Source organism: Paralichthys olivaceus, chromosome 9, assembly GCF_024713975.1.
Source record: "Paralichthys olivaceus isolate ysfri-2021 chromosome 9, ASM2471397v2, whole genome shotgun sequence".
NCBI classification, from domain to species: Eukaryota; Metazoa; Chordata; class Actinopteri; order Pleuronectiformes; family Paralichthyidae; genus Paralichthys; species Paralichthys olivaceus.
This window is the reverse complement of record NC_091101.1, coordinates 17,451,938-17,479,774: the sequence shown is the minus strand read 5'-3', so window position 1 is coordinate 17,479,774 and position 27,837 is coordinate 17,451,938. Positions and strand designations below refer to the sequence as shown.

Here is a 27,837-nt window from a genome sequence, read left to right as displayed (position 1 = left end):
AGAGAGAGAGAGAAAAGGGAGGGAGGGAGGAAGAGAGGAGACATGGCGGAGCTTCTCCTCCCCCCATTGAAACCCTCTCTGCGCCGGGCAGTCAGCTGAATGTCGGTCACACCAGCACCGACGCTTTACTTATTAATCAGCCCTCACGCCATCGGTGCAGTAATTAACGGCACGTATTCAACATGGCTGCAGTCATATAGATTTACTTTTCTACACAGATATACTTTGTTTTAGTGTGTAACAATCAATAAACGAGTACATTATACTAAACATAACATTATTTGGGATTGTTGATTTGTTTTACCATCCTACACAAACATATTCCTATAATACTCTGTAATGTAAATGTGATTCAAGTATTAGGGTATATAGTATATATATTAGGGTATTAGAGAAGAAGTAGTGAATACAGAAGTTAAATTATGAGGTGAAATCTTCCCCCTCACACGGAAGTCAGGGACGTTTAATAGTTTTACTGATATACTGGGATCTAACACGTGGTTCATGATCACAGCGTGTGTACTGTGTGTGTATTGAGCTGCACTTTCTTGTTGATCCGATCACATTCTCGGGTGATTAATAATAAACAAAGCAGGAAATAAAAACAGCCGCGTGCTCATGCTTAGCAGACGGGCGCTCCCGCTCGTGCACCTCGATCGAGCTGGGGTCGCGCTTAAAGGCGCGTTCGCGTCACGTATTCTGTGAGCGCGAGCCCCAGTTGAGCGTCACAGTCCATTCAGTTTCTGTCCAGGCGCTGACCAGCCTCTCTGCAGCCATGGTAGGTTCCGCTCCTTTTCTAACACGATTCATGTCTGCTCGTTGATTTCTCTGTGTCCTCGCTCCACCTGAACGTACCGGGGCCGTGTGCTCACTGTGTGGATAACGGTACCGGTCGCGGCGTCAAGCAGAGCAGGGCGGTTGTGTACCGCAGCAGCTCCTGTTAGCACCGGGGCTAGCTGGTTTTCTGCTCCGCTTGTGCGGGAGGCTGGAGACTCACTGATGCCCGGAGAGAGCACGACCGAGCCGCATATGACATCCATCACATTCAGCGAATTAACCTTTCGAACTAAATAACGGCAACAAACAACTGGCGCCATTTCCTTCATCCGCCGGTATCTAATAAAGCCGATTTACGAAAGGCCGTGCCTGCTTTAATAGCCCCACGGTTGTAATACCACTCGTCTCCCGTGTATCACTGCTCAATATCCCGTTATTCCACCTCAGCTCCTCGGTGTTTCCACAGCGGAGCAGCGCAGCCCCGACAGGTGCAGCAGCGCCTCAGGGCCACCTCGCTAACACTATTGTTAGCTCAGCTAGCTACGTTAGCAGAGGCAGAGCACGAAACCCATTGTGGCCGCTAGCTCAGATTTTCTTGTTCTTTGTCTGTATACGGCTTCTTTGCTAACAGTCCGTCAGACGCTGGTGGACTCTGCCACAAACCGAGTCACTTTTATCCCACATTCACACTTATTGTTCAGAATTGGACGTTTATAGCCGAGGTGCGTATTGACAGATAAAATGAGAATTGACAGACGAATGGTCCGAGTTTTGCCTTATATAGCAAGCTAGCGCTCACATGTGCGTGTGCTGCATTCATGGCCCCACCCTGAATTTGGTGCAAAGACCATTTTGTTTGGTGTCGTATTATAGCGGATCTGGAATCTGTTTCCATTCACCGCCGTTCACGATGTGATCATTTTTCCAATGCGTCCACTCGGATGAAGAATATATTTGACAGATTTGTCCCCGTTATGTAATCTCTGTTTCGCAGTGTTGGATCCGTTAGCTCAAGCTATCGGGCCGCTGTCTGTGGATCGCTGTGGTCGGTGCTGCGCATCTTTATTTTCCAAATAGCGCATTTAATTTGCTGACCAGTTAATAAACACCGTATGTTCGCCACGCCATTAGATGACTAATCTGTACTGAGATGGAACAATTACCGGATGCCTCCATTCATTCACACGCATGTATGCCGGAAATGGGGAAATATGCGGTATTGTTTGGTCTTACTACGCACAAAATTTAAAATTTCACATTAATTTGGTTTTAGTTTTTCTTGCAGCCACCTGTCTGTTCCGTCTTTGCTGAGTCTGCAAATAAAAAAATCTGACATCAACTAAATCTGCCTGGTGCACCCCTTCCCCTTTTCAAACCTTTTGAAGGGTTTAGAGAGATCTCATAACCTCAGGGCCCATGAGATAATACCTTTGGAGGCCTGTAATCTTAAATGTTCCTGTGTGTAAAGGAATCCAAGACGAGATTTGTACTGAGTCACTTGAACCTTGACTTGTGTAAAGAAAAGTATCCGTGGTTCAGATTAGATAAGATGAGATCTTAGTCACCATGGTAATATCAACCCGGGTGCTACAACAAGAAATAAACTGAAATCTAAACAACAGGGCCAAGTAACGCAGAGGGAGGAGGAGGTGGAAAGACCACAACTATATCGAGTGATATATCTAATAAATGTGAACCATGTCTGTATAAAAATAAATTAGAAATGCAGAGATTTTCATTTCTCAGTTTTGCAGTGGAGGCTCTAGTGAGACAAAGGGCTCATGTGATGACTAGTATGCTAAGAGTATAGCTAGCAAACTGCGAATAATTTGGTAAATGCTTTAGCTGCAAGAATTTTTGAAACTTATCTCAGTGCATATTTTATTGACTAAGGGATTAAGGAAGTGACTAAGGTTGTTTTCAGGTTAATTATTACTCTAAGATACGCTGCTATCATACAGGCCTCTTACGCCCTGAGCAAACATGCAGTGCCAGCCCCTGCTGCTTTGCAGTTGGGTTCCTTTTCCATCTTTCCTGTCCCAGTATTTCCTTTTCATTGTCTTTTTCTTTCCATCACACTGACACGTCGCTGGTAGGTGGTTGTTTTCGTCCAGCTTTTCCTGAGACATGCATTTCCCTGCGACAGAGGGCCTTAAACAGAGTCAGAAGATCTGACTGAGTTCATGGAGCAGCTGGGACTCCGTGATGTGACTCTATTTCAACAGAAGCCCCATTGTCTGACTGAAAACTGCACTGAAACACTTAGTTCCTGACTACACCCTCATCCACATGGTCATATATATGGTGGTGATTCATGGGCTCTCCCTGTACTTGCAGAGACATCTTACGTAAGGTTTTATACCTGCTGGTCCTGCCACAGTCCCAGATTCATAGTGGACTTTGAACAGCCAGTACTGGCCACATATATTATTCCTGCTCTTCAGTATTCTCATTTGCTGGCAGTTTAGATTGCAGTTGTTTAGCTCTTCCACCATCATGGCTAACAGCATGTCATGACCACACCTTTAAGTTTCAGTCCCCCTTATCAGTCCTCCTCATAAGAAGCGTCCCTCATGTGTGACAGTCACATGCCGCCCTCTCAGGCCCTTCTCTCAGTTTTCATATCTGTATTCACTGTCGTCACTTCTGCCACGTTTAACACCATGACAACTGCTGTCATGTTTGCACACAACCATCACTGTGGAGTAGAACTGTAACTGTTTGTCTTTTTCTATATAATAGTGTTTTTTTTTTTTTTAATATGCTTTGGTCCATAAATGGAAAATAACTAAATAATATATTTAAAGTGCTTGTTTTCTCCAACAATTAAACCCACTTATTTAGTTTATCATAGATGACTAAGAATACCAACAACTTGTCAAAATGGATGAAATTTGACCAACAACTATTGATATTTAAATTTATTGAAGAAATTGACCAGGAGTTAAGACACTGCTCAAAGATGTAGCAATGCATTTTCTACTTCAGTAGATATTTTATGCCCTCCAAATATATTCATTTGCTTATTAGGGGTTTTGTTGGTTGTATACAATTTTTTAAACATTTTTTTTCAGTAATGGCAGCTGCCACATTAAACTGTAAACTCTGAGTCAACATCTTGTTCTCTTCGCAGGCCTCTGGTGTGAAAGTCACGGATGATGTTATTGCAGTCTTTAATGATATGAAGGTGCGCAAAGCTCAGGCAAATGAGGAAGAGAAGAGGAAGAGGAAGAAGGCCATTTTGTTCTGCCTGAGCAAGGACCTCAAGAGCATTGTTATTGATGATGAACAAGAGATCCTGCAGGGGGACGTGGGAACAAAAATCCAGGACCCGTATACGCACTTTGTGGGCATGCTGCCCACAAACGACTGCCGCTACGCCCTGTATGATGCGTCCTTTGAGACCAAAGAAACAAAGAAGGAGGACCTGGTCTTTATCTTCTGGTAAGGTGCACCTTTGGCAGATATTAGGGATTTGTGATCTTCATTAAGACAATAAGTTAAAAATAATTTTCCCTCTTTCACAGGGCTCCAGACAGCGCCCCCTTGAAGAGCAAGATGATCTATGCCAGCTCAAAAGATGCTATCAAAAGGAAATTCGAAGGTGAGTCAGAATATGTACTGTAGTATTAACAGAGAATTGATGTAAAGATAAACCCCACCCAACCTTTACCTGAACTTAAAGCAGCACTTACCAATATTCCGCTCAGCACTGGGTCAAATGTGGAATTGCTCTTAGTGACAATGCCACAGAAAATTAAGACCTGACTTAGAACCTTTTTATAAAAAAAAAATAAAATTTGAATTCTTTTACTCCCCACCATCAACTGGTTAAGTCTTACCGCTCTCACAGTGACTCAAAAGCTCACTTTAGATGTTCTGTCTGCTGCTTGAACAGGTTGAGTTCTAACTAAATATTCTGATTTCAGAAATTCTGAGCTAAATGGAGAGAGATTGTTTGACTTGTATTTTTCTGCTGGTCAGAGACATGATTACTTAGTAACATTATAGTTGCTTCATGTTTGCTGGATGTGTAAACGGGCAATTATTTTAATCAACCTTTTTAAATGCACGATTATAACATTTTGCTTAAGAGGACATCACATGACCCCCGATAAAGCCCAGTCTGCTTTGATTGGCCAGTTGGCTTATTCTGTTATGATTGGTCAACCACTTGTGTAGGAAATGTTGATCTCCTCTCTCGCTTTACCTAGCTACCCACTCGTTGTGTATGATGCATATGTGGGCCATCACGATGTCACATGACGCCATGATGATGCAGAACTATTGTCCGAGCTGACGACGAGCTTCAGGAGCTAAATTTACCATGAACTGTTGGTGTTTTAACTTTGCAGAAATGTTACATGCACAACAACCTATAACACAGTAGAGGAAGGAAACTGAAAAAGCATCATGTGTCTCCTCTAAAAGTCCTCTGCTAAGCATTTCTCTAGGCCTATTGAAATGTAACCATGTTTAATACAGGTCTTAGAATCTTACCACAACACAGTAGATCCAGTTTGGTTCCTCTGGGTTTTTAGTTTTGCTTTCTTCTTGAAAGGATTATCATACAAAAGCCTACAAGCCCTTATTTTCAACAGCAATGTAAAATGACATGTATATATCTTTTGGGGGGAGGAAATTTGATGTGTAATTCTGACTTCTGTCTCCCCCTCCAGGTATTAAGCACGAGTGGCAGGTGAACGGCTTGGAAGACCTCAAAGACCGGCACACTCTGGCAGAAAAGCTGGGCGGTTCGTCAGTAGTCAGTCTGGAAGGATTACCTATATAAATATTACCACCCCTCCTCCTTTCTGGCTTCAATCGAGGCCTTTCAGACATCTGTTGAGTTTAGCTGTTCATTCCAGTGTGGTTAGGAAAAGGGCAAAAGCAGAATTGGCACCATTTGTGGGACTGTTCTTGGGGTGGGATATTGAGGGTGGGTCTCGGGTCATGTGACAGTTAAAAAAATAAAAATTAAATAAATAAGTAAGCAAAGAGACTGTCATTGCAATTCAAGAAACATAAAGGATATGAACAAAACACACACAAATGAAAAACATTAAGATACAACTGAGGAAGGATGTTGATGATAAATACACATTATTCATGCTTAAGGACAGAGTTTCATTCTTCCTGGGTTCCATTAGCAAAATCGCAGAGAAAGGGGCAAGCATCAAACTTAAGTTTTCCAAACATTGGATCCTGACAAATATTCATTCAACTACATTTTTTGCCAAACTTCTAGTTAAGTGTGAGTAGTTGAGACTAGGTATAGTATGAACTAATTCACCCTTGATTGCACAAGTTGTATCAAAACCTTCTCTGGAGGAACACGGTTAATTATATTTTCTCTTGTGTGTGTTTTTTTTTTTTTGTTTTTTTTTTTTTCTTTGGTTACTCCATCGTTTTTGTTTTGTTTTTCACTTTTTGATCAGGCAAATTCCAAAACTTCAGCAATTCCTTTTTATTTTCCAGTTCTGGGTCAGAAATTCATGGCATTTGATGTAGTTAACATACAACATTCCTTGTTCGTGTTCAAACCAGGATCTCCTTGATTTAAAAACTTTGGTGTTATGAAGGTTTGATGAGGAGCGATGTGTATATGAAGGACCAGCAGTCAGAGTTTAACCTGATTATTGAATGGTGGATGTTTTGTATCGTCTCCTTATCTCTAATAAAAAGCACTAAACTACGGACTTGTTCTGCTTTTTATGTTTTAAACCTTTATCAAATCTGTACTTGTTTCAATGCTTGGTGATGTTACACATAAGATTAGTTTCCGCTTTTAGTAGCATCATAGTTACTTTGACGTAATCATTGTATAGTCTTACATTTTAAAAACGATGCTGAGATCCCACAGCATAAAAGATTTAATGTCAGAGAAGCTGCTCGTCCAATGAAGTTGTTGCTACAACATATTTGTTAGGTTCAGTATCAAATATTTAATTGATCTTTAAATCAAAATAAAATTATTTAAAATGTTTACAAAGCTGAAACATGAGTTTTATTTTATCCAACTACCAACCTGATGCCCAAAGATGGTCTGTGTGCTCTCAAACCTGTTCATCTGTAGCCAGGTTCTTTTTCTGTTTCAAGATTAAACGTTGCAGAATAAATTCCCATTGATTTGATAATCAATCCAGCTCCAAATTTAATTGAAACCAAGTTGAGGCATATTTCTCGTGTCCAGGTCTAATGACGCTACAGTACCTTTTCTTACCACTAGAGGACAACCCAACACCACTCATGAAACTAGACAAAGACACAGACAACTATAGATCTCTGTTTATTAAAATATATCAAGCATTTTCTCAAAAATAAAATTAACTCTTTGTCTCTCCAGTTCACATCGAGAAGAGCAAATGGCTGAAATATTAGGCATCAGTGGTTTCAATAAAGTTGTCAGTTCTATAGCTGTGTATCAGAATGCAGAGTTACACCAAACCATTTCCCCCAATAAAGTACAGCAAGGATGAAAACAGAGACATGTCCTCAGTAGATTTTCATCATCCACAGTAGGAAAATAACGTGCTGTTACTAAAAGACACTGCACACGCTGTGTTTTTTCCCTCTCTTACAAAAAGTGGCTTATGTCAATACTGTGGAAACACTGACTCTGGGCACATGTTAAAAGATGCCGCTGTGATGATCTCATAGGCACATTTGTCTAATAGGCCCAGAAATTACAGGGAGTAAATTAAACACAGGAGAGAAAAACTTCAATGAAGGGAAAGACGATTCAGAAGTTACAGCGTGGATCTGCTGCATTGGTGCATCACTGGAGGATGATGTAAGGATTTAATCCTGTTTTCTTTCTGACAGTTCACCTAGTAGGTCAAAGTCACTTTGTGCTTTCTTGTGTTTTTCATGGTTTACTTTCAAAACCACCAACTTCTTAGTCCTGGACGCAGTCCAGTCGGTTCCCGTGTACCCAGTAACAGATTTGGGCAAACTTTAGAGGAGTGATGCGCACGGCCACATTGTAATCCCGGTTCTCCCCGTCTATCTCGAGCCACTGGTGTCCAGAGAAAATGCCGATCACCTTCCTTTCCCAGCGCTCTAGGCTGTTGTCCCAAACTCTTCCATACACTCCAGAGCCACTTGCTCCAGGTCGGGCGTCGCAGTGCTGGTATATCAAGTCACTGGACTCTTCTTCCACAGGACAAAATCTGTACACCAGCTCCCCGGGTCTGTCGCTGTCGAAGCCAGAGAAGTGGATGCGATTCCCTGCCAGGTCATCAGAGGAGGGGGCCACAGAGAGGCGCATGAAGGGACGTCTGTGAGGCCAGCGCAGCTCCAGCAGGGCGTAATCAAAGTCCATACTGACCTCCTGAGGGCCCTGGATCCAGCCCTTTGGCACACGGGTGCGTTTCACTCTCACCCAGCGGACCAGAGGCTTCTTGCCAGAAGTGAGGTCGGCTTTTGTGCCATTGATAGACGGTGGGATCAGGAAGCCCACCCTCAGCTTCCTCGCCCCTTTCACATAATCCTTCCCATCATGCACGCAGTGGGCCGCTGTGAGTATGTGCTGCTGAGACACAAGAACGCCGGTGCAGCCTGTGGAGATCCTCACGGCTGTGGAGAAAGGGTAATCCAACAAGAAGTTGTCCCCCTGAATGTTAAAGCGACCATCAGCCCCATAGATCTGCCGCCTCACACGCTTGTGCCTGGGCTTCAGTCTGGATCCTCTGCTGGGTGAGGGGTGGGCAAAGAGTTGAGCATCATCCTCAAGATCATCCTTGTCCTCCACATCCACAGTCGTGAGCGTGCGGGAGCCGTCAGCGTACAGGGTCTCGAACGCCAGTTTGTCAGACAGCTGCTCGTCCTGCTCTCCTCTGTGGAGGCAGCTGGAGTTGCAGTGAGTGGTAAAGTCCAGCTGAGCCTGAGAGCTGAAGCGAGAGCGGGTGAGCGGCGTCGGCCTGTGAGGGACCAGCATGGGGACGTGGACCGGCGGGGGGTGAGGAGGTTGCAGGAGGGACAGGGTTAGAGGGAGGAGGAGATGGAGGAGCAGGAGCAGGTGAGTGAGGCAGGAGCTCTCGCGTGGCGTCATCATGGCGATGGGAAACACTGCAAAGACAGAAATAATCACACACATGAGAGGGGCAGCTGATTAATGAATGAATGAGTTTACACAGATTCCTGCATGTTTTCCCACAAATCAACAAAAACACACAAACTCAAATCTCTCTCGAAGCTGAACTCACTGCGCCTACGCAAGTGAGGTCAGCTTGAAAATCTAATGTCGAAATGCAGCGCTGAGTTTCATGTGGTGCGTTGAGGCAACAATGAACTTCTTGTTCTGATAATATAGATTACCAGGAAAATAGGATGTCAGGCAGAAGGAAACAAACAAGCATTTTAATTTCTGTTTGGTACAAAAAGTCCCAGGAAAGCTTCAATCAAAGAGGAAGAACGTGCCAAAGCTGAAAATCTGGAATGAAAACAAATGAAGTTTGTGATTAGTTGATACAGCATTTTTTAAAATCAGGATTATTTCCTGGACGTGATTTACAGGACAGACATTCTGCAGTATAACACGACGAATACGTGAACAAGAGCTTACAATAAAAATACGATCAAATATTTCTCACAGCTCAAATGTAAGATGTTGATTTCCATCAAACATTAACTACTTCACAGTGTGTGTGGGGCTTTGGGGGCAGATTGGCCGGGACAAAGAGATACTCGATCCCCCTACTAAATGCTGCGGACCTGGAGGCACTCATGGCACGAAGAGAGCAGGTGTGTAAAAAGTGGGGAGAAAAAAAGAAAACAAGTCAAGGCACGGCCGCAAAACAGAGCATTAAAGCATTATTGCTGACAAAAGACAGGGTGGGGCCTGTCCACACCTCTGTGCTTTAAAACACGACAAAAGAGGCATGGTTACAATGAAGATCTCCTGTGAGCAGGGAAAGTACAAATTTCCTTCAGTGTTGAACACATGACAGCTCTGACACAGCAGCTAGAGGAGCTCAAGTGGAAAATTGGCTGGTGCAGAAGAAAGAAACGTATTTAAAATAATACAAGTGACGTGTTTCTGAACAAAATATCAACTGCTTGGTGGCTGTGGCAAGACAGACAAGACAATCTAAGTGATTATAGGATGTTGAGCCATGAAATCACTGTGTTTTCAGAGCTTGTTCAAGCAGTGAAATTCATTATTTGACTTTTTAGATAAAATTTTCAGGCTCTAAATCATAAACCGCAGCTGTCCCTCAGGGGTAAAGAGGCTCCTTCTGATGAAAACCACAGGGAAATGATCCAGGAGACGTGGATGAAGGGCCTGTGGCACTGGGAAATGACTTTGAGAAGAAGAAATATGAGGGGAAAAATGTTTTAAAAATGATTAAAGTAGAAAAGAGGGAAGCTATAAAATGACAATTGTATTAGTGCAGAACTAATACAAGCAGGTATATTACTGAAGTAGAGGAATCTGTTCAGCATTGTAATGTGATTTAATCATCATCTCATGGATGCAGCAGAGTCAAATAAAGGTCAGCTCCCTCTGATATAATGTCATAAAACTTACATGCACACATCCAGATGCCTGAGGGGATGTTAAAGAGCAGAGACTGTAAGGAATCATGCAACATTTAATTATTGACCATCATTTCATCCACACATCTGGACTGAATGATCAGAGTACTTGTGGCTGTAGAAATAATCATGTTTGTATGTATAGAAGTTATTAGTGTCACAGTGGTGGTGTGTCTCAGACATGATTTGAAGGATCCCAGTAAAATCAGAGCAGGGTAACAGGGATCTCTGCTGGGATGTTTACAGTTCCAACTATTTAAAACACATTACCTCCTGGTCACAGGTTGATGGTCCGTGTTTACATCCCCGTCAGGTTTCACTCCCCATCAGACGCGTCCTTCAGGATCCCTTCCCAGGTTTTCCTCATCCTCTCCGGTGGCAGGCAGGTATTCTGTCCGTCCGTCTTCTGGTCCGGAAACTGAAAGTCTTTCTCGCTCTTTTATAAAAGCTAAAGATGTCGGATAATGTCCGGACACGTCCCGTGTGACCCGCTCAGCTCAGACACAGAGCAACAAATAAAAGTCTCCGGGCCGAGAGAAGAGTTTCCTCCCGGTCCCACGTCCCGGCGCCCCGCCTCCGCCCCTCCCTGCCCGCCGAGAGGCGACTCTGTCCGGCCAGCAGCTCCAGAGAGCTAACCCCTCAGGTACAGCTTACTCCCGCATGCTTCATATCATGTAATAATAGACAGACATAATCAGATTAATGTCGTAACACGATGAGATTTATTTATGCAAAGTCATTCCTGTGTATAAACAAGCAGAGCTAATTTGACACTAAGCTAAGTGTAGCTAATTAAGCTAATATTTGCTAATTAGTAGCAAACATAAGAAGTAAAGCTGTGGCTCTTGGGAATGTTATTAGTTTAATCATTTGGTCAGAATCTTTAATGATAACAAAAAAACAACATGTTTAGCAACATGTAGCATTTTCATATTGTATATTTATGTTGTGTGTTGGTACGCTAACATAAGCTAATCAGCACTGAAGACAGTACAGCTGAGGCTAATGAGCTAGTTAGCAAACTAACTACCCCCAGATGACTTTGTGTTCACTGTGTTCTGGAGAAGAAGTCATGAATGTCCCCCTGTGGTGTTCACAACTTTACACCTCTGAATTTTCAGAAATGTCGAGAGTTGGGCGTTATATTTACAACATTACATACCTGCTGCTATTCTCATGACTTCTCTCTTCCAACATCGAGAACACAAGCTCACAAGCTCCATTTCTGGGCAGCAAAAGCAAAGTGGGGGGAACCTCATTAGTATTGCATTCAAAACTGCGGACATGCAAACATGCTTGTAAAAACAACAATACTAACATGTGTACCTGTTGTGTGTTCACTAGAAAACTTAGTTTAGCATGTTAGCATGTTGAAATAGTTCTAAATACAGCAAATGTCAATAATCACTTGGTCAAAATGAACATACTAACATAAACACTTCAGGGTTTTACTGTGTGTGAAGTCTGAGTCTGGACCAAAGAGGTTGACTGAGCAACTGACAAGACGGTGGTCAGTACAGCTATGACAGCAGCCTGGCTGAAAACATAAACATTGCATTGATCCAATTCTCTGTCTAACAATCTAACCAGCAATCGTGTTCACTAGAGAGTTTTATTACACCAAAGAAATGTTGGTTAAAAAAAAGTCTTCAGACAATCTGTAAATTCAAGGCTGTAGGGAAACTGTTGTTTTGTAAAGAAAAGTATCGTACAGATGCATGTTAAAGGCATTATACTGTCATACTGTGCAAAGTTGAGCTCTGTGATGGAATAAAGATTTAACATCCATCACAGTGAATCAACATAGATGATGCTTTTCCATTCTTGATAGTATTTACATTTATCATATCAGGCATTTGGCACCTGTGTGCAATGATGCCTAAGATTATCCAGGCAAGAAAAGTCTAGTCTCTGGTATAAGAACATGCCAATTATCATGCGTGCCAAGAGTTATAAAAGATACAAGTAAAGGCCAACTACTAGCAGGCAGGCAGAGGACTGTTGGGGCTTGTTGGCTGAAGCATTCATCTCCTCTGCTGCTGTCTGACCTTGATCTCCGAGAGGTCTTTCATCTCTCTGTGAACCTGTGGAATTTGGGAAGCTGTGCACCAACGCTCCCATGGGGTTTGTGGCAGTTGCAGGGGTGGCGAAACAGAGCTCCCAGTCACAGTGATAGTGATTTCAGGAATGCTGAGGAATCTCCCAACAAGAACACAGGTCAGGCTGTCAGCACAGTGTGACTGCTGATGTCCTCAAATGTCACCCCAAAGGAAATACCTACCCCCTTACCTGCCCCTCATCCCTGTTATGAAATAGTCACTGCTACTGTTCCTGCAGAATGGACAGTACAATGTTGACAGATTGAGTGTGGAATATGCTCCCAGAACATAGAAGGAAATGTGGATGGGAATGAAGGTAGCAGGCACAAAGCCAGAGAGGTGTAAATGTATAACTCTGTTAGCATGCTGTGTGTGATGATTGTAGCACTGTCTGTCTCTTTTAGTCTGAGCACAAGACATTCTTTGTGTTTATGTTTGGCACTAAGCAACTTGGATCCTGTTTCTCTGGATTCATCTCTTTCCGTTCTCTTTTTGTTCTTCCTCACAGAAAGTTCTTCTCAAGTTATTTTCCAGTAGGACAGAATATATTGATACTGGTAGTTCAACAATTTGGAAACATATTTATTTCCTTTCCTGACAAGAGCTGGATGAAGTTGGATTACTGCACAGTAAAATGTACCAAGTCCCAGTAAACTAGAACAGGGGGAAATGTGTATTATATTTCACCTGGTATAACTGGATTGGTAGAACTGAAGGTAATGGTAGATCTATACTTTAATTGAAAACTAGTATGTGTGATGTAAATGACTTGGGAAAACGAGAATGTATCACTTCTATTGTGTATCCTGGGAGATACAAATCATAACAGCCACTATTTACCTTGGTACAATTGAGACAAGTCTTAGCAATTCATTATTTTCTACCAGTTGTTCAGTTCCAGAGTCACAAAGTGCTGGAGCCTAGGTACAAGCTCCCAGCATGCTTTTCGTGGTGGAAAAGAGTAAATGAACGCTGACAGTCTTCTAGTCCACCACAGGGTTAACACAGTCCACACTTACGACTTTAGATTCACTTTACTTTGCATGTCTTTGGCATTTAAGAGGGCAAGCAAGTGACCGCAGGGACAACATGTCAACTCCAGATGAGACAAAATTCCACGACCCCATGACACTGACACACTGCTGCCCCTGTTTGATGGTGTCATTTTTCCCACTGCTAACTGAGGTCCACGTCACAAAGTGTGCTCATTTATACATGGACACCAGGTGGGACAGTTATTTTATTGGCCACCCTTTGGCTGTTTAGCATCTGGTCAGTGGAGCAGGCCTTCTGCTCATTGAACAGGCCAGATGTGGACATGTGCACTGCAACAGTGATTTATTAGTGACGTATTTATCAGCCAACTAGAAAACATGCAACAAGACTTAGATGTCATTGCATTAATATTTCAAGGTTCAAGGTAAATGAAGAAGTAAAAATAACTCTTCAAGGTGAAGTACTCAAAACTATACACTTGTCAGAAATAATTTTATGGAAAGAAGAATGTTGGTGGGAACAACAGTAAATACCACATCACATGATAACCTTGGGAATACACTGAGCGAATCTGAGCTGTTTGACAGAGATGTGTATTCTTCCTGGTTCTGTTTCTTGAACGTTCAGGTCCTGAAGGTCAGTAACCTTCCTGCTCAGACCCAACCCCCCAATCCTCGATGGTCTCAGTCAGTTCCTCTGACCCATACTCACACCCTCATTCTTTCCAAGATGATTCATTTAAGAAAACTAGAAAAGTGCCACAAAGTCCCTCTTTCCCCCCTTATGCTGTCATGTTCATTAACATCTGACCATTTTTCAGGGAAGGGAAGTATTAGTCTGTCACAGTGAAGGCCGAGAGTAGAAAACAGATGAAGGAGCCTGAAATAAAAGCCATCAGGTTATTGGCCATCTGTGTCACTTGTGTCTGACCTTTTAATGCAGCGTTTGAGCAGGATTCCTTATATAATATATGACATTACTGGTAGCTGGCTGAGCTGTGCAGCCTGGAGGAAAGCAGTGTGGAGGATTCCAGATGAGTGAGTTCACGCTGGGTATGTGTGAGCAGGCATACCTTAAATTTCCATGGAAATGGTGCCACTGAGCACAAGTCAAAGCCTGTATGAGTTCTATATTGTACAAACAGAATCTATGCCTTATATATTTTTCTTCAAGTGTATATTAGATTGAGTTAAATGCATTTTTATCTCAAGATGGTGAGCTATAACATAGTCCTGTCTGCCCAATAGAGTGAACTGATAGATCGAGACTTGTTTGAGCTGACATGAAAGGGATCTGTTATTTGGATCACAAGCCTTTCTCCACAATCTTTTATTCCGAGCCTTGAAATAGTAGAATGAACCTTTCTGAACCGTCCTGTAGCTCTTGACCCGCTGTCGGCAGGACCCTCTCGTCACTTAGGAACCGCAGAAACTGGAGCCTTTTCAGAGTGATGTTCTTTAAAGAGTGACTCTTTGGACACAAAGAATGTCGCCTTTCTCCTCTCCAGCTTGTGCCTCTTTGTTTTATGTCCCCTTTTTTCTATCTTGATAGATTTATTGCTTCTTCACCCCGTCCCTTTCATCAAAGCCTTCCTGTCCCATCTGCCTCTTCTCATTATCAGGTCCAAACAGAGCTGATATTTTCCACATTTCAGCCCATATGTTGTTGCATCATTTGACAAAGAGCTTCATCTGTGACAGGAACTACCTTTTCAGAAGTTAGATTTTCCCCTCTGGAAAAATATTCCATCCTCCTGTGCAGCAGATATTCCTCATGCCGTGGCTCCCTGGTTCTCCTGCAGGGCCTTGTGGGTACGTATTCAGCCCGACTTCCCCTCGGCATGATGTCATTTTAGTTTGGCTGTAAGAGAAAAAGAAAAAAAGAAAACACAGTTAGCAAAAACAGAAGTAAGGAATGCAAACTGACTGAGTGCGATGAAATCCATCAGGAGAAGTGGGAGAGTGTGGCTCCTTCTGTCTGGGCAGAGTGAAGTGTAGGAAAAAGTCTGATGCTGAGATAAGAAATAATCCCAAATAGCTTCTGGCCTCCGATAACAACCTTAAAACATCTCTCTTGAAGGATATATGGAGATGAGAAGGGCATCTGTTTGCTTCATCAAGTCATTCAAGAGGAGTGATGGTCCCAAAGGGCAAAATAAAAGCTGGCATATAACCTCCTATTATTTGAACCAGATAACTATGACGTTTCACTCTGGTGTTTATTTTGAGTTGAGTTGCTGTGAAATTAACAAAAGCAAATAAAATGTAATGTCTTCAATTACTTATAAAAAAAACCCACTTTCCACACAACCTCCCAGTTTGATGAAAACGTCAAAATACTTGATAGAAAGTCAACAACGATAGGCACCAGAGCATGTCTGTAATATCTGGGTAATGGCTGGTTAAGTGATACCAGAGAAGAGAAATTGTTGAGGGAATGTTAGAAATGTGAGATGTGAGTATGTTGGTGAGACTGAGAAAATACAGACGTGCATCCATCAGTGGTGACAACAGAAGTGTGTGGAGGCTCAGCCGTCATACACATACATTGTGGAAAATACAAACATGTGATCCTCCACTAGAATGACAGAAAGAGAGGCTCCATTTTAGCAATGTGGTTTGAATATCAAAAATTAAATATTTAAAAAGAAAGAGCTGTGATAGAAACACAACGCGCCTCCAACCACATGAGATGGATCAACTTTCTAAAGCTGTTTCCATGGAGGAGACGGAGACAAAAAGCATTCAGCTCATTTGAGCGCAGGAACAAATCTGCTGTAAAGGACTCAGTAAACAGACCCAAATATTTACAGCCTCAGAGCGAACATTCCCGCTGACTCTCGCCTGTGTGTCTCCTACTCATGCACAAAGACTTGAGTTTCATTGATGAGTTTGCTCCTAAAAAGATCCTTTACCCCCCACCTGCACATCTTTATTCAACCCTTTGAGTTTGTAAGTTTCCCTTTCAGGTCCCACACTGGCACTGACAGGTTTACTGCAACTTTTTTTCTTTTTAATAAAAAAAAAAAACTTGGACCGAAGATTTTATATAAAAAAACAACTCACCTCATCACAACTGCAATGATTTCTGTAACCTCAAACCCATTAGCTTTCATTTTGATTAATTATATTTGATGCAAAAACATATCTTTAATGTGCATCTCCAATTTGTATTGAATCCATTCTTGAAAATAATTATTTCTCTCAATTATAGATAGCATACTCTTCACATATATACTGTGCTCAGCTTACATAATACATTGACATCTGATCCATGGGCTGGACTGACAATATCAGTGAAGATTTTACTTTTCATTTCATTTTCAACTTTTCATGTTACACGTTTTGTATTTTATTTCATAAATATTTTTACATAGTTTGAATAAATGTTTAAAAGTAGCACTGGCTAATAATCATATGTACTTTCCTGTTTCTTGAATCACAATAGACATCTCTACTCTAAATCCAGGCTGAGGGGCCTAAATGGAATGTACTGGAATGTTATCGCTAGGAGAAATGACAAAGGCCCCGCCCACAGGAACAACGTGGTTACCAGGTAACGAAAAACCCTTGATAGTGAACACACACATTCACACATCTCACATGTCTCTCTCACACACACACATACAAACACACACACGCACACTTGCATAGACTTAATTTGTTTACCTGGAGACTTACTCTAACCCTAACCACATTCTTTCCTAACCTTATAAAATGTCTTCACCCTACAAATTAATTTATATTTGTATATATGTAAATAGATATAGGTCACCACAACATAAGTGATACCTGGGCCAAACACATACATTTTATCAACCATTCATCACATCTGTGTTTATTCCAAGTTGATCTCCAGCAGATCTGTGACACTGGAGCAGAAAGTTAGACGTTAGCAGTGTAGTCTGCGTGCATCTTAGATTATTTCTCATCAAATAAATGCAACAGATCCTCAGGCCAAGTCTGATCTTGCTTGCCACTTGTTGATTTAAGGGAAGATGATTTAGCCAAGTCAGCTAACTTCAGCCCTGGAACAGAACTCAATGTCTCCTGTGCCCAGGGGCCGGGAGAGGTTGGCAATATTGAGGCAGGATTAAATACAGGATATTTCAAAGATTACCATAAAGGTTTTATTACCTTTATTATTTCCTCTATGCTGCACATTTCATGTTTACTCCCAGTTCAAAGTAATAATCCCAATATTCTTCCGAAGAGAGACTTTCAGCAAAGGAAGGACAGGCAGCATGAAACCATGAGACAAATCCTGAATTTATGAGAGATTTTCTAATGAAACTGTCAGGAAAAGATACGCTGCTGTGTGGTCCATATTTTTCTCATTGGTGCAGTAAAGAGCTCGTTCACTCAGTGAGAGACAGTCACTGCACACCACAGATGTCTGCAACACGAGTTGACCATTATCCACATCAACTCTTTTACGCTTCAGTTAAACCAGTGTCCTTCAGTTTGTTTTGGTTGTTTGTCTTCTTGTGAACACAATATCTCAGTAACGCCTTCAGAGAATTTCTTCAAATATAATACAAACATTCAGTTTGACTCAACAACAAACTGATCAGGTTTTGGTGGTCAGCGATCAAAGATCCAGGTCACTGGGACTTCACAAAACACATTTGTTGCCTTCAGAACACAATATCACAGGATCGCCTTCATGAAATGCTTTCAAATTTGGTAAATATGTTCACTTGGAGTTAAAAAAGAAAAGTCACCAGAACTAGTTTAGTGATGTATAAAACTTCACTTGGTAAACACATCAGACTAAGTCTTAACTTTCAAGCAGTTGGCTGGAAAATTGTATTTCAAACGATAGTGAGTTTGATTTATGTGTTTGTTTCCCCACATTTGTGGAATTGGTGATATTCATCATCAGACGTGAGAGTCTGAGATCCAGATGCAGCTCTGACAAACAGAGCTGTGAGGCTCCAGGCTTCCAGATCTCTCCCCTCTCTTCTTATCTGCAGCTGCTAATCATCCTATTGACATGCAGAATTAATTCAGTGACACTGCTCTCCAACCGAAAACAACAGCAATGTACATAATCACTGTCAGCCTCACATAAACAGACACTTCCGAGGCAATATACTGAGCAACTTGTCCGTGAATGAAGGTAAACAAAGCTGTCTCTTTGAGCCAGACACACCCGTCACTCTCCACCAACCAATTAAAAGTTGTTAACAAGAGCTAAATTATCAGTGCACGTGTCGAGCTGTTACAGCATCAACAAAGTGGAATTAAAGTACGTTTCCACTGTTCACCCCCCCCCCCAATATATCTACTACAGGGAGTTTTATGATTCGACCTCTGCCAGAGCTGCGCAAGCTGAATGAGGAGCACGCCAAAAGAGTGCACTGGGAGGTTTTCATGGTTATGAAAAAATATATTTGAAAGGACGGGAGCGTGGCCTCTCTCGCTGCATTCTTTCCTTTATCAGGAATTCGCTGAGGTTTGGCGCTCACTTCTTATTGGAGCCTTTTCCTGTTTGCCAGGGAATAACGAGGCCTTGCATGTGCTGTCCCTGTGCACTTTGAACAGAGACTGTGCTTCAGAGCTGTCCAAGTGCTCAGGGCAACTCCACACCCACAGTTTAATCCTTTAAACACTGCACATCACACAAACAAAGCGGGCCCCCACTCCCAGTGTCCAAATCAGACCCCTGAAAGCCGCGGAGCTCATTTTCCCCGAGAATAATGCTCTCCATGCAGATCAGCCACAAGCTTGGGTTCAGGGTTTTGTCCCAGTGTCTGGCTCTCTTTTCAGCATGCGAACAGACTGATGAAGCAACGATGCTCATAATTGGATTCCTGCATGGCACATCTTTGCTCTATGCTCAGCTGGAGCTCATTGTTTTTGACCAGCATTTAATCCGCGGCTGATTAGGATCTGTAAATTCAACAGACAGGGGATTGCACCACAAGATTTACAGCTCCAAAAAGACATCACTGCCACGGCAAAACATTCCAGCGACAACTGTTTAATTGTAAACTTATCTGAAGGTTATCCACAGCCAGATAAACAAAACGCCCAGAGGACATCAGCGCCTATGAATCTGGGATGATAACAAAAGCTTTGCAAATGCAGATCTGTTTATAATAAGTGGTAGAATCCAAAATACCCTCAAGCTAAGCCAAGGAAAACTTGGAGAAAAACTTGTCTGGCACAGAGAAGCAGTTGGAGGATACTTAGTAAGAAATGTTCTGAACCAGCAAGACCAGTAAATCACTTAATAAATGTCCCAGTCTCTCCACCTCTCCTGTTTTTTTTTCACTCAACAAATATTTTAATAAGAAGGAGAGACGTAAAAAGAAGATGAATACAGATAAAAATGAAAGAAAATATTTTGTCTTAAGAAAATCCCTAATGTTTTCACTATTCCCTCTTCTCTCATTGCTCTCAGACATTTATTTGGAGAATAACTGTGTAATCCTGATAAAAATTACAACCCGTGGTAATCACTTTAATACACTCTGATCCAGTGCATCGGACATCTCACACCAACTGTTCCTGTTTCTCCCTGAAACACGCAAAGCAGCACAGACGTCTGGCGGCTAGTACCAGGCGGTGGGACGAGTGACAACAGTCTGTAATAACCTAATAGCAAACAGAGCGAAAAAGAGAGAGAGAGAGATTCTGATTCTCTTTATTAATTTTTATACATTACATTATATCATACATCAAATTCATTTCCAGTAGAATTGCAGTTAAAGGCACCCTGTAGAGTTTTTAATCTCACTTCAGACTTTTAATGCAGTACAGGCAAAGTTAAATGGAAGGATCCCTTATTCTCTTTTCTTTGAGTTTTACCTCCACTTGCACTGGGTGATCATTTTATTATGAGGATTATGTGATGCACACTCCTGTCTGTAGACAGTAATGATGTATGTTTACCGCTGGTGATGCTGTAATGCACCAAATCAGGTAGAAAAACACCAGCTAGAAGGGCAGCACATAGCACCATACCTAACCCTAACCTGTCAAGGTTAACAACCTATGTGAATGACAAATGTTCTGGTATTTTCTCAACCTGGGCCCTATGTCTGTAAATGTTGGTGTGTAAATGAAGTTGTGAGTGAGACGTCTAGGTGAGCGAGACGTGTGATGTTGCCAGACTCTTAGCAAAAACCCAGAATAATCAAGAATAACAACCTGTGTCTTTTCTTGGCAAAAAAGGATGTTTAGTGGACATTTCGTGGACTGTCGCAGTTGCCCCATAAGATTACATAGTAGCCACTGCCACGTTGTCACTGCTGCTGGTGGATGTGATCTATACTGGACAGATTTTATCCGTTTATTTACACACCCACATTTCTAAACATAGGGCCCACGTTAAAAAAACACCAGAATTCACCTTTAGTTTAATCTCTGTATTTCGTCTTCTGTGTTTTCGCTCATGTCAGGACCACTCTTTGTTTCTCGCCTGGCTGCTGCGCTGCGTACAGTATTTGTGTTAGTGTCACTTTCTCTTTTCATGCAGGGGCCATGTTACCAGGAGGTATTCTTGAATTATGAGCCTGTGACTTGGCAGGGTGTTGAACGACTGTCAGCTTAAAGAGCACCGGTTCACCAGCTCTACCGCAGAACCAAAGGAAATCTACTCAGCCGCCAAGTCCCAATGCCCTCTGGTCACCCACAACAAACACCCCGAGGATACATTAAAACCACAGCAGCTTTAACCTGCTGTCATTAGTTCCTTTTATATTAACACTCTTCCTCATTCTGTCATAAAATCCTGACCAACAATGTAGATTCTTTTCCAGCACCCAGACAGTTTTTACATTTTTAGCTGTTACAGTTCCCAGATGTAAGAAGCTGTTTGACTGGAGCAGATGGAGGGAGAAGTTAATATCTTCTCATTGGCTTTACGGATCCAAATCTGAAATCACAAACCCACTTCACTTTAAATACAGCTCAAAAATTCTTGTACAGAAGAACTCTCTGCTTTGTATGACAGCCATTAGCCACAAGCATTATATCTGCACATCTGTCCATGCATCTCGTTCTTGTGAACATGATATCTCAAAAACATCTTGAGGGAATTTTCTTATATTCAGTACAAATGTTCACTTAGACTCAAGGATAAAATGATTAGATCTGGGAGGTCAAAGGTCACAGTGGCCTCACAGAACACGTTTCTGGCCTCTTGAACAAGATATCTCAAATCTGCCTCTGCAGAATTTCTTCACAGTTTGACCAGTTGCCACTTGGACTTAAAGATGAACTGATTAGATTTCAGTGGTCAAAGGTCAAAGGTCACAGTTAACTCATATGAGTCTGGAAAAAAATGTATGTGGACTAAAACTGCGTCGGTGGGAGATGTTTCTAGATTAATTGTTAAACTGATATATTTGAGTGTAGAAATATTTCTTAGGCAAAATACGACATTTGATTAAATCACATTGAAATTCTAACATACATTTTTACTATTATCTCAAAATTGATTAAATGATTAATGAAGAAAAGATCCTGCACTAATGATGAAAAATGTATTAGCTGCAGTCCTATTTGAAATGAGCAGTGTTCTCAGATTACAGTTGTGGAGACTGTGCAGGACTCGGTTTGCTGACTGTTTCCCATTGAAATCATATCTTTTGCTTCCTTTATATAAAACAAAAATACGGAAACAGTGAGCGGGTTAAGGCACCACAAACATCACAAACCTGTTGCTCATAAATCAGAGAGCTGACAGCTCCATAACAATGGACTTCACCTGACCTTTCCTTGTTGCCGCTCTTAGCACCAGACGTGCTGCCGCAGGGTGGTGAGAGTCTGAGGCTCAGTGCGACCCAGTGGGTCTGCAGACCAGAGCGCCACTGCTGCGACAAAGAATAAGTAGAAAAACAAATAGCAGACACTTCTGACTAAATGTCAGGGTTTGGTTTATTTCACCTGGCTTTTGAATTTGTCTTTAACATGAAGATGATGCACACAAGGTTTCAACAGCCTGATGAATAAGAGGGAAATAAAACAAACAAGTTGAAGGTGTGTGAGCGCAGAAGTGGTGCGGCTGCTGCCCAGACACCATGTGATGGACAGATGCAGCGTTAAGTCGTGACTCACACTGACACTCGCTTTGGCACCGCAGTGACCGAGCGTGACAGAGGTTTAAAAAGAGAGCACAGAGACAAGCTTAGAGGCCAAGTTTAAGTCTCTGAACTTTCTTTCTTCTCTGTTATAATATCTTGATTTTCTCAGCCGTCCTCCTCCTTCACAGGTTTTTTTTCCCCGTTAAGACCTTCACAAAGAGACTTATTCCACTCGCAGCTCTTTATTCATTCCCCCTTTGAGCTTTTCTCACTCCGCTCCCTTCTCCTACTTTGTAATGCTGGGAAACTCCAAAACACATCCAACAATGTCACTCAAGTCAAGCAGGGCTGAAAGTTAACATTCAGTATTTGTCTCTCCGGCCTCCCAGCTCTCATCATCTGATACTCTCTCACTGGGTTGCACGCGGTGTCAGATTCAACCGGGTCAAGGCCCAGAGAGGCAGAGAGGGAGAATACGAGACAGATTACTGACATTCTGGGTGTGAACTCGTGTTGTTCTGCTTCCAAAAAGTGATTTTTGTGGTTTCTTGGTGTATCCAGAGATGTACGTGTTGCCTCAGCAGTCTGGGCATGTGCAACATATTTTCTGCGCCCCACATGGTAAACGGCGCGTGGGAGCGAGGCCAGGTATCTTAATCCCCATCACCCTTGGGATTCCCCACCAAGAGATCCCATTAGTGAGGATAAAAGCTGTAATGTAGTCCGGAGAGGCTCGGTGGACTTGTGTTGCGCTGCAACCCCCACAGGCCAGCGGTGACCTCCATCTGATCCCTCACTAACTGGAATTACAGCTCTGGCTCCAACAGGCAGTGTAAAAGAGCATTGAACTGTAAAGCATTCTGATGTCTTAATGAACAACATACGAACAGAAAAAGTCCAATAAAGGGCACCTATAAATATGAAAAGTGCAGCTGGATATTTGCAGATTCCACAGAAACCTCTCCAAACACGATGAGGGTTTGCAGAGTGAGTAGAGGAGACTTTTCAACACTCAGAAACTCTTTGAAAACAAACGACTGTTGTTTGGAAAGAAGCCACATGTTGCCACAGTTTGATGAACCCACAGAAACAAGAGTTGCTTGAGTCTAAACATGAGTGAAGAATCTGAAGGGAGGAAACCCGTCTGTATCCTCCTCAGGCATACGGAGCAGTACATAACCCTGGGTCAGCATCTGGTGTCACTGAGCAATAATCACACACGATGCGAACACGTGAAATAATTCCACGACTAGATCCGGAGATGAGGAAATGTATTCTCTTTAATGATGTCTGGAGAGCGATCAGAGCGGGTGTCGGAGCATGAAAATGTAGAAATGTGAGACACCTGAACATAAACGGTAAACTTCATCCTGAATGTCGACCAGGATGAAAAGAAACACGTGCTGGACGCAAGCGGAGCCTGTTAATGATCAATTCTCTTGATTGTGAAAAACGACGAATGGTTGTAGAGTAACTTTCATCAAGTCAGTTATGAGCTGAGTCCTTGATTGTATCATTTTGACAAACACAAACCAAATCCAAGGTCGTTTATCAGCTCAGGTACACAAACAAAACAGCTCTGTAATCAGTAGGAGGGAGCGAGGCTGAATTCCTCTGGACTGTATTCACCATATTTGGCCTCAGTTCTGTGTGTAATTACTTTAGCATGTTCTCCTTCATAGTTTCATTTCAAGTGAAGCTGCAGGAGGAAGGTTTGTTCGGAGGCCCGCACCCTCAGGTGACCACTTCTCCAGGATCTGAAGTTTCCTGAGAGAAAGAAGAGATCTGTGATGTTCATGTGTCGTCTGTGAGCTACTGTGTGTAGGGAGAGAATTTGACTTTACTGCTGTTATTCCCGTCACCTTTAACCCTTTAGAATCATGTCTTCATTATTTTTTGGGGAACCTTTTGAAGAATACTTAGAGATCATATGCTACAGCTCAAATGAAGACATGGGAAGAATCTGTGTTTGTAAGTAAATTACAAAGTAAATTACTGATATTAAACTACAAAGTATTTAATTGTTGATAATATTATGCTGGATATCAAGGCAGGAAATGTGGTAATATGTTTTAATTAAACTAAAATTATAATGCGTGTAAAAATATATATAGGAAATAAAACATAACAGCATTTTATGACTAAGATAAAGGATGTTTAGGGCTGTTAGTCCACAAATGTATGATCTAATTCTTACTGTGCTACCATTGTTAATATAAAGTGATAATAAAAAGTACTTTCTTACAGTGGAGCATGTTGGATCAATTCTATGTTCTGGATGAGGCTGAAGATACAAAGTTCACCACCCTGAAGATGAGACGTCTTCTGTGTGAATACAGACAGGCGCTGAAATAATCTGCTGCTGTGGCGTCAAAGCAAAATGACTGCTTCTTCCTGACTGATGTAAAAAATGCAGGAGTCAGGAGGTTTGGTCATTTCTTGTTTACAGAATGTAACGGACGACTCTGGCAGCAATAGATTCTGCTGCAAAGCCTTTGAATTTTCCATCCCCCGCTCGGCGGTAATGCTGAGAAGTATTTGGTCTTGTGTCTGAACTCTGGAAGTTTCCATTTCTCAGTTTCTCCTGTGCACAGAGCTGATATTGTTGTCAAAGCCGCGGCTCTTTTACAGTGGCACGTCAGGGCTGAGCAGAGCGAGCAACTGGTAAATGAAACATCAAATAAAAGGAGGTTAGCCGGCCTCGCCCTCGGCCCTACACCCTTCTGTTATACTTTAAATATTAAAGCTGTAACACTTCCTCCTCCTCCTCCTCCTCACACACACACCTGGTCAAAAGTCCACGTCCCTGCTCCTCGTGGTTCTGATCCCTTCATGTGGAAACAAACAGCCACATAAACCAGTGTCAATTAGGAGGAGGAGAGGAGGCGTGGAGATGGAAGAGCAGCAGCTTCTGGAGTCAGCATGAAAGCTGCTCATTTGCGAGCTCCCCGCTGGGTTAATTCAGCCCCTGCATGAGTGTGTATGTTTTCACACTGGCCTACTGAACTCTTTCTTTTCAGGCCATCCAAGGACCTCTGGTGTGGACAAATGAACACGATACATGTTGGAGCCACAGTCACACGTCTCACACAAAACAATCTACAGTCATAAGTAACTTAACTGTATTTATTGACCAGTTACCGTCTGAAGACAATAACATATTCTGAAATCGTTGAATTATTTATATTTTAGTGATTTGCAGGCATACATAGGCATAGAAATGAGTCTGGATATAATCACTGTACATGTAAATAGACTGTATTATAGTTTTATTTCTTCTGCTGTATGTGTGTGTAAGTGAAACCATTTATGTTTATATTGACAAACATGAACTGTTCTATTATCAGTGTTTCTACAGGTTTCAACAGGTTCAATTTAAGACTTTTTGAAACAGTAATGGAATAGATTTATTTTAAAGTGCAATGAAAGTAGCTTTTAATTATAAAGACCTTTATTATAAACATATTTAGGACACAGCATGTGATACTTTAACAAATATTGATTTAGCATTGAATTTGTAAAGGCATAAAACTGAGATGATTAGATTTGACTGCTCCCTGTCGAAACCCTGTTGAATGTTAAGTTGAGTGATTTTAAATAAAGATTTATCTTATGTTGTTACTAAATTTACTAAACGAACAGACAAACTTAAAGCTGAAAAATATGATATCATGCATGTGGGTCAAATCACTTCAAAAGGGCTCAAACTATTAAATAAAAATAAATGTATAGAAACTACTTCAGAGGTTTAAAATGTCAACCTTCAGTGTGTGCGTGTGTGTGTGTGCGTGCGTGCGTGTGCACAGCTGGTTTTAATAAAGGAGGAACTGACAGATAAGAAAATGGTCAGAAGCAGTGAAGGGAAACAGAATTTACCTTAACTGAAAACAACATATGTCACAACCCCCTGTTGAGATGAGTATCTTCTTGTTTTCTATAACAATCTACTGCAGCGTCTCTGTTCAAACTGAGCTGAGGAGCTGAGGTACAGCAGGACTCTCAAGAGAATCATGTCTGTGTTAAAGTCGCTGCTGGAGATTCTAGGAAATTCGTTTATTCACTTCCTTGCAGAAACGTTCAGCTTATGAAGATTTATAAGATTTATCACTGTCGGTATTAAAATATATCAAACTATTTACGTCCAATATGAAATATGTCAACGTTTCAGTTTTACATTTCAAAATAATCTCTTGAGAAAAACAAGCGCATTGTTTGCATCTGTTTTTCTTAAATGATTATTACATTTTTTTGCTCTGTTCAAATCATAGTCTGTATATAAAGATGGACGAGCACCACCTTGTGGCTGGCTGCAGTATAGGTTATAAACTCTGCCTCCACCATGTTCGTGGTTGGGACATAGACCAAACAAAACAATTAAAAGACTAAGTGGAGAAAAATGCTCTCATCACACTGATGTTTGTCCAAGTTAGAGTATGAATACCTTAACCAAACACTTTGAAATGATGTTCAGGCTCACGTCGGGTTTAGTCACGTTGGGTGGCTATCGACCTTTTACACTATAGGATTCTGTAGTCGTGGTTGGTTGAGCGTGTGTGTGGGCGTGACCTTGAAACTGCAGAGCCTCCAAAAGACGTTGTCAGCGCAAGATGGCAGCCCAGCGTTCGTATCAGGAGATTTTGGCTTTGTTTCTGGATCGTGGGGGGGAAGTGGAGACGTGGATAAGTCTATGGTTCAAATGTTTTGCTCTGAAAACCCCCCCCACAGAGATTTGCTAACAGTCCCAGACAAGCATAAAAAAAATCAAATATTCATGTTTGAAAAGTGAGTAGTGAGTTTTTTATACTTAAATAATGAATTGATTTTCTAAATTGTTACAGATTTATTTTCTGTCCTTGATCTAATTGATCAATTACACATCTGGTTGTTTGCTCTCATGTCAAGTGCTGTGGTTGGAGTTAATGGTTGAAACATGGTCATGGTGACCAGGGGACCTCTCGGTGTGTATAAAAGAGTTTGCTTTCGTCCCATAACTGTAGTTTTCAACTCAAGCAGTTCTACTTGAGAACAGTTTAACATTACTTCTACTTGAGCTGGATAATCTCTCTCTCTCTCTCTCTCTCTGAACAGCAGCACACGCAGCTGCCAAAGTGGGAGTGAGGCCCTTCATACTGGGACTAGTGGGAGGCCGGGCGGCTGAGAGAGCAGACTGCTCTCCCGGGACAGACACACCAGCAGTGTATGTTGATTGGACCTGAGCCCACCCCCCCCCACAAAAAATTAACTGGCTGCACGCGTGCTTTGAGTCATGCTGACCGCAGACAGCAGCAATTCATCCTGCAGCAGCTGCTCTGAACGTGATGGACTTAAGCAGCAGCAGAAATCTCAGCAGCTTTTCTCCCTGGACTTAGTTTAAGACTCCTGATCACACTT

The 27,837-nt window shown here is 42.0% G+C and overlaps 2 protein-coding genes and 1 long non-coding RNA gene across 5 annotated transcripts; 2 read left to right on the top strand and 1 right to left on the bottom strand.

Moving 5' to 3' along the window:
* Positions 1 to 6,474, top strand: cfl1 (cofilin 1). The gene is made up of 4 exons (XM_020082547.2): positions 1 to 778; positions 3,911 to 4,221; positions 4,305 to 4,381; positions 5,457 to 6,474. The coding sequence occupies exons 1-4, from the start codon at positions 776 to 778 to the stop codon at positions 5,567 to 5,569; spliced, it is 504 nt and encodes a 167-aa protein (XP_019938106.1). The 5' UTR covers positions 1 to 775; the 3' UTR covers positions 5,570 to 6,474.
* Positions 6,475 to 7,050: 576 nt separating this feature from the next.
* On the bottom strand, positions 7,051 to 10,846 carry prss23 (serine protease 23). Its single transcript, XM_020082533.2, has 2 exons — positions 10,588 to 10,846; positions 7,051 to 8,847 (listed from the first exon to the last, which is right to left on the bottom strand). Exon 2 carries the CDS (start codon positions 8,831 to 8,833, stop codon positions 7,676 to 7,678), a length of 1,158 nt encoding a protein of 385 aa, XP_019938092.1. The 5' UTR covers positions 8,834 to 8,847; positions 10,588 to 10,846; the 3' UTR covers positions 7,051 to 7,675.
* Positions 10,832 to 27,657, top strand: LOC138411462 (uncharacterized). 3 transcript variants are annotated; one of them, XR_011244099.1, is made up of 3 exons: positions 10,832 to 10,960; positions 16,860 to 16,967; positions 27,535 to 27,657. It is a non-coding gene; the product is annotated as an uncharacterized lncRNA (long non-coding RNA). The 3 variants fall into 3 exon arrangements; XR_011244101.1 differs by lacking the exon at positions 27,535 to 27,657 and adding an exon at positions 24,694 to 24,817; XR_011244100.1 differs by lacking the exon at positions 27,535 to 27,657 and adding an exon at positions 24,129 to 24,242.
* The last annotated feature ends 180 nt before the right edge of the window (positions 27,658 to 27,837 follow it).